Source organism: Salmo salar, chromosome 14, assembly GCF_965601325.2.
Source record: "Salmo salar chromosome 14, fSalSal1, whole genome shotgun sequence".
NCBI lineage: Eukaryota > Metazoa > Chordata > Actinopteri > Salmoniformes > Salmonidae > Salmo > Salmo salar.
Window position 1 is genome coordinate 69,183,106 of NC_138304.1, and position 7,448 is coordinate 69,190,553.

A 7,448-nucleotide genomic window follows, 5' to 3' on the forward strand; every position below is an offset into this window, starting at 1 on the left:
TGGAACCATTTTTAACCTATCATTTCGAAGAACGTCCATGTTTAGATCACCTGACCGGAAATGTAATAAAATAACGTGAGGAGGTAAAATGTTGACTGGAAAACTTAAGTGACAGTCATTTTTGAAGGGCATCGTCCGTTTTTTTTTAGATTAAGTTGAATGTTTTATTTATTTCGCTTTGTATCATATTTATTCCAGCAAATAATTTCGTTGTCGCTGTCTTTTTTCACCAGCCACATGGCTTTCGCTGTTCTGAGTTGTAAGGTGTGTTAACTTAACTAGCTAGCCAAATGTCGAAGTCTGTGTTATTTTCGGTTAACCAAACATTAAAAAAATGTTTTCAAAGCTTGGAGAACAATCAGAAAGTATGGAATTCAGTTTTGTCTGAATGCAAGCCTTTAATGGTTTCACTTGGAAACCTCGAAGAACAGTTGAGGGCGTTTCAAAAGGTCCAAATCGCCAACACCCCTCTTCACACCTTTCCTGATCTGCACCAGCGTCTTCACTTCAAGCTCATACAGGCAGTGGACATAGTTTTGGGAAAACTCACTGACAAAATGTAAGATAAATGGTAGCTCACTCCATAAGTTCTTGAAAATAGTGCAGAGAAAGCTTGAACACATTTTTGAAACCACAAATGACCCTCTTATTTCTTACAGGTGTTCTCTTCAGTCTGTGCGAGATGCTATCAGTAATCAGGTGTCCGGTGCGTTCCAGTTGTATGAGCAGAATATAGGCAGCCTTGACCTAGCTACATGCACCCAGAGATCTCCAGTCGCTCCATCCATCGCTGACATGTTGGAGTGGCTTCAGGATGCAGAGCGTTACTATCGTCAACAGTATCTTTTCCGTGTCACTGTATTACTGTACCAGTACTAGGTGTGCGCAATACATTTTCATTGTGAGTGATCTATTGCGGGCATGCCTCTCAACTGCATACTGCTGAAACGCATCAATTCACTGTGTGGCATTATACATTTTGAAATCTACCATTTGGAAAAGGTTGTCCTATTGTTGATTTGTGTGAGAAAGATAGTTTTCCTCATCTACATGTCCAGGTTTCTGAGAAGAAAGAACTTGCTGCTGACACTGAGGGCTGATGACCTCTCCCTTCTGGAAACTGCTCCCAAGAGATGGGAGTCCCTGGAAACACCCAGTGGAGAGGAGAGCATATCAGGTAAACCTATCAATGGTAAAACTATTTTCTGTATATACAGTGCTTTCAGGAAGTATTCACACATCTTGACTTTTTATACATTTTGTTGTAATACAATGTGGGATAAAAATGTATGTAATTGTAATTTTTTGTCAACAGTCTACACAAAATACTCTGTCAAAGACAAAGAAATTATAAAATAAAATAAATACTTTATCAAAAATAAAACATTAATATATCTTCATTAGATAAGTATTCAACCCCCTGTGTCAATACATTTTAGAATCACCTTTGGCAGCGATTACAGATGTGAGTCTTTCTGGGTAAGTCTCTAAGAGCTTTGCACACCTGGATTGTACAATTTTTGCACATTATTCTTTAGAAAATTCTTCAAGCTCTGTCATATTGGTTGTTGATCATTGCTGGACAGTCATTTTCAAGTCTTGCCATATATTTTCAAGCCAATTTAAGTCAAAACTGTAACTAGGCCACTCAGGAACATTCAATGTCATCTTGGTAAGTAACTCCGGTGTATATTTGGCCTTGTGTTTTAGGTTATTGTCCTACTGAAAGGGGAATTTGTGTCCCAGTGTCTGTTGGAAAACTGACTGAACAATTTTTTTATCTAGGATTTTGCCTGTGCTTAGCTCTATTTCTTTTTATCCCCCAGAAAAACTTCCTAGTCCTTGCCGATGACAAGCATATCATAACATGATGCAGCCACCACCATGCTTGAAAATATGGAGAGTGGTAGTCACTGATGTTGTATTGGATTTGCCCCAAACAACGCTTTCTATTCAGGACAAAAATATAATTTCTTTGCCACAGTTTTTGCAGTATTACTTTAGTGCCTTATTGCAAACAGGATGCATGTTTTATATTCTGTATAGGCTTCCTTCTTTTCACTCTGTCGTTTGTTAGTATTGTGGAGTAACTACAATGTTGTTGATCCATCCTCAGTTATCCCCTATCACAGCCATTAAATTCTGTAACTGTTTTAAAATCACCATTGGCCTCATGGTGAAATCCCTGAGTGGTTTCCTTCCTCTTTGGCAACTGAGTTAGGAAGGACGCCTGTATCTTTGTAGTGACTGGGTGGATCGATACACCATGCAAAGTGTAGTTAATAACTGCACCATGCTCAAAGGGATATTTAATTTCTGTTTTTTTAACCAATCTACCAATAGGTGCCCTTCTTTGCGAGGCATTGGAAAATCTCCCTGGACTTTGGTTGAATCTGAGCTTGAAATTCCCTGCACGACTGAGGGACCTTACATATTGCGCACAGAGTCCATGCAACTTATTATGTGACTAGTTTAGCACATTTTTACTTCTGAAGTTAAGGCTTGCGATCATAAAAGGGTTGAATACTTATTGGCTCAAGACATTTCAGCTTTTAATTTTTCATTCATTTGTAAAGATTTCTAAAAACAATTCCTCTTTGACATTATTGGTTGTTGAGTGACAAATCTCAATTTAATCCATTTTCAATTCAGGCTGTAACATAATGAAATGTGGAAAAAGTCTAGGGCTGTGAATACTTTCTGAAGGCACTGTAATTACCCTCACCGAATGTAATAAACTCATGTTGTTATTCTGCATACTCTTTCAGATACACTGTTTAAAGTGTCCTTTTTCATTGAGTCACAGTGAAAGAACTACAACTGCAAGACGACTACCCGGTCGATGCGATTGTCTACTTTCAGATGGTCTACAATTACAAGACTCAGTAATGGGTTGAAGAGTAAAATAACAAATTGGGTTCAGGTTGATCTTGACTTGGATGTGTCAGCCCTGATCGGTGCAGAGCACCTGACTGGACTGGATGTGAACAAAGGAGAGGACTGAACAAGGCAGAGGACAGAGCATCAGAATTGTCACAGAGTTCTGTTACTATTCTAGCTCAGGTCTTTGCTGTTGTATCACTGTTGACTTCTAAGCAAAAAAAATGTATTGTGGACAAACATTTGAAATGTCATGGAGTATAATATGAAAAATAATAAATAGAACTTTTGTTACACCTCTCTTGCTCCAACTGTTTTATTCAGGATGGCTACCTTCTTCTCCCATTTCCTCAGATCAAACGGTTGGACCTTGCTAACCTGAAAGATAAAATTAATTTGACAGGAACTCCAATAGCCTATAGGGGGGCCAGATTGAGCCATCATTATATTACCCAGGGTCAGTGCAACAGAAACACATTTGGAGTTGTGCACAGCTGAACATTTAGCACAGATATGAGGCCCCCACTACTCTGGGCAAACAACAAAAATATCAGTTAGTCATGAATAAACATATGTAATAACATTAAAACACCCTTGGAAAAATCTGTTTATTCTTTTACAATTTTGACTTATTCAAACTCCATTAAATAGTTGAGACAAAACCTGTGAAGTAATTTAACAGACATCTGAGAAGAATTGTGAAAGAAATCACTCCAATCTTCACAACACAAGGCACACAAAACAAGTATCTTAAAGATGTTTATGGTGATTGATGTTTCTTCCAGGCGTTCGCTGGAAGTTTTGTGAGCTGTCCGTGCACTAATACTATATATCACGGTGTAATAAATGTGTAATGTAGTCAAATACATTAGAATACAAATGAGGCAAATAATGATAGGCATAATGGAAAGTCTCAAACAATATGTAGAGATGAATATGTACAAATACATTAGAAAAATATTAGTTACAATAAATAAAAATGCATCAGGTTCACAGTAAAATAGTGACAGATTACTGCAGAGTAGAGCTTCTAATCAAATGCTTCCAATCTTCAAAACCTTCCAAGTCACAACTCCTCACCCCCCCTCACAGTCAAAAAAATGTTTCCTACACCTGCCTTCTACTTCCTCTTCTCAACCTTGCTCCTTCCCATACTCCAATTCATACAATTATATTCACATATTTTCTCTGACTACACATATTCTTTCAGGGGCACGCTGTTTGAGGTGATAGGTTTCGGAGGATCAGGTGCGAGGGGGGAGGGGCGCAAGTTAGGAAAGCTCCGGCCCATGTATCCCCGGCGGTACTCCCCTCCACCCCTCTCGATATGGGGGCAGGTGCTGCTCAGCACGGCTCCGCTGATTATCAGAATAACTGCAGATGCCCAACCCAGGTAGATTGCCTGGCCCAGCTCTCGCTTGTACATGACAGGCACGTTGGGGTTGTAGAAGTCCTGGACCACCGTGTTGGCGGTCCAGGAGACGGGCACCAGCACGCACAGGCCCGTCAGGATGAATAGCACGCCGCCGGAGAGGGCGATGCCCGCCTTGGCGCGACGGTCATCCCCAGCACACGTGGTGCACTTCATGCCGCAGCAGGACACGGTGCAGGACAGCCAGCCCAGGAAGATGGCCACACACATGAGGGCACGAGCTGCCTGGAGGTCCGGGGGCAGAGCCAGCATGGAGTCGTAGGTCTTGCACTGCATGTGGCCAGTGGTCTGGTAGATGCAGCTCATCCAGATGCCCTCCCACTTGATCTCGGAGGTGAGGATGTTGCTGCCGATGAAGGCTGACACCTTCCACTGAGGCAAGGCCGTCACCGCGATGGCCATGACCCAACCTGTCACCGCGCAGGTGAAGCTGATCAGCTGCATGCCTGTGTTGACCATGATGGCTGCTCTCGATGTCTTCTGACCACCTGAAAGTGACCTTTAAAACACTTGTCTATGTCCTCTTTCTCACTTCAAGGCCCACTCCTTTGCTACACCTGCCCTCTCTGTCTGGGCCTTTCACAATCCTGAATTTGAGTCACTCACTGTCATATCTTAAGAAGCTTGAGAAGGGAAAGTAGTTTATGTCTCTGTGTTTCTTTTCAACATCTAGTCAGATGTCTTCAACTCTGCGTTTTTCAACTTTTCCCACCTGGTGATAGTCTTCTCTTCCTCCACCACCATCCGTCACTCCTAGCTCTCTTACTTTCCCCGTCTTTCAAACTGATGAATTATTGAAGAGTCAATAGCTGTGCAGCCGCTAGTGGCAGCTCACCTATTTTCGATTGATCGAGCTTCAGAAACGGCACCATCCGGCCCAGTGGGTTTGTAGGTAGGGTATAATTGATGTCATCCACATCTGTCAGCAGCTCTGGCCCTCTAACTTCACATGAACCAAAGCGCTGAGCTGATCTAGGTGTAGACTTACCTAGATACGTCAGGCTGATAAAATCTGATACTCGATTCACGGACGTCACGTATGCTATCGCTGGAAGTAAAAAACAACTGATAGTCCTCTATGAGCAAAAAGGTCCACAGAAGATAAAACATGAACAGATGTCTTGATAAAACACAAATAGGCCTTTGTCCATTTATGTCCTTTGTCCAAGTGCATCCTAAATTAGCCTCCAAATGAACCAAAGCTTGATGGTTGATGCCAAAGTTGTTTCACCGCTAAAGCTTAGAATGTGTTATGATGGTGTCTTAAAGAACACAGCCTTGGAGAGTGAATCTGCCGCTGGCGCCTGTTGAAGTGTCTTCGTCACAATACTCACAAAGGGCTCAGAGCCTGCCGAGCCACTTCAGACTCGACGCAGGTTCAGCTTGCTGCCCTTCCCCCCCACGCATGCAAACCCAAATGGGTCAGTCCAGTCTGGGTGTTAGGGTTTAGATAGCAGGCAAGACCACTTAGTCAAACTGCCAGGTAAGTGGAATACTAGGTCCGTCCCTCCCATCTTCAGAACAACCTCAGTTTACCGTCAACCTGTGAGAGCAACACCGTGCCTGGAAAGAGAAGGGGAACTAGACAGTACAGGGGGAGGGAGAGGGGGAAGAGTGGTGCCTGTAGGTGGATCAATTAACACAAAGATAATCAAGGGGGCCTCTACAATGGGATTTAAATGCTCTGCTTTGCGCTACATGGCTAAATTAGCTTTTACAACAGTTTTTTTTGTCTGGGGGGGCTGCAGTGAAAGGGAGAAATGGCAAAAAAAGGGCGGCTAGGTGGAGTGACTGTTGTTTGAGAGCAGAATGAATCAGACTACAAAGCAGAACACCCACGTGAGAAATACAGGTCAGCTGTAAGCATTCACTCTCCATCTAAGGGATGGAGGAAAGTAGTGTTACCTAAACAAGTCTTCTTAAATTTACTCACCAAAAAATAAGTCTAGTGAGTGTAATTTTTACATTGAGATAGTTTGTTTCCTTTCATTCAAGAGAGATTGAATCAATGTCTATGGTCACAAAGCACTGGTCTTACACATCAAGGGCTGATATCCCATCTTGTGGATTATATCAATGGATTTACATTGTTTACTGCTGACCAGTGCAGACACCAGTTAACTGTGTGACTGACGGAGAGAACAAATTCTTTATTTTGCTTATCAGTTGTTTGTTTCTGATCTCCTGCTCACCACAGCTCATTGAACCTTGGTGTGCTGATTAATTAAATAGTATGGTAACAAGATCTGCGGTTCGAGTTTCCGTTCTCGTGTGAGCGTGACCTCTCCTTGGCAACGGTGGTCATGACAACAGCACGGGACACAGGAAATGGAATAGGAGGGGTAGTGATACAAGAGAGGGGGGAAAGAGGGAGGGAGGATGCACAGGCTAACGACAGCTGTCCATTGTGAATGAGACATATTGGCCCATGGTACTGCATATGATGAATACCACAGCGTAAGAGAAGGCTATAGCGGAAATTCACTGGAATCATTAGCACACACTAAAGAATACATGAAAGTCTAAATAACTGTTCGAAACCCAAATATAAATCATCAGGTTTTCATTGATTTGTCTAGTTGGTGCTCCACACACACAAAACATGTTTGACAGAACAGGCAGTGCACATCCTAACACACACAATAGCAGTAATTGTTCAAGATGGACATCCCTGATTTAATGTAACCATCTCCAAGATAGTTGTATCAGCTGACTACATTGTCCAAGTCAACAAATGCTGCCTTGGGATTTAAAATTGATCTTTGGTACATGATAGTGGCATTGTCATAAAATGACAGTGTCTTATCTTTTGTTAACCTAAACTGAGTAAGGAGGGGTTTTTCAGGAGTCCCGTCTCCTCAAGACTGCTATTGCTCAGCCAGTAAACTGACGTGACCTGTTCTGCTCATTGAGAGAATGATGCCATCTACTGACAGATTAATGTAGTACATCTAGTTGTGATTGTGGACTAGTTCTATTATACTGTACATGAAATTCTCTAGAGCGGCAGCCCTGTAATCATACAACTCATTTATTATACATTGCAAATGGAGCAGAAGACTAGCATTTGCCCTGTGTGTCATGTGTGGTGTTTGGGTAAAAAGCAATAAAGGAATGGAGAGAGGAAACACCAGCG

General features: G+C 42.2%; 2 protein-coding genes across 3 annotated transcripts; one reads left to right on the forward strand and one right to left on the reverse strand.

Moving 5' to 3' along the window:
- Positions 1–36: 36 nt before the first annotated feature.
- On the forward strand, positions 37–3,173 carry airim (AFG2 interacting ribosome maturation factor). 2 transcript variants are annotated; one of them, NM_001146506.1, is given in 4 exon segments: positions 85–559; positions 660–839; positions 1,059–1,177; positions 2,769–3,173. In NM_001146506.1, coding segments are annotated over 4 exon segments (609 nt in total). In that variant the 5' UTR covers positions 85–290; the 3' UTR covers positions 2,810–3,173.
- A 378-nt stretch (positions 3,174–3,551) lies between these two features.
- Positions 3,552–5,717, reverse strand: cldn35 (claudin 35). Its single transcript, XM_014142212.2, has one exon. The coding sequence runs from the start codon at positions 4,769–4,771 to the stop codon at positions 4,073–4,075; it is 699 nt and encodes a 232-aa protein (XP_013997687.1). The 5' UTR covers positions 4,772–5,717; the 3' UTR covers positions 3,552–4,072.
- Between the last annotated feature and the right edge of the window lie 1,731 nt (positions 5,718–7,448).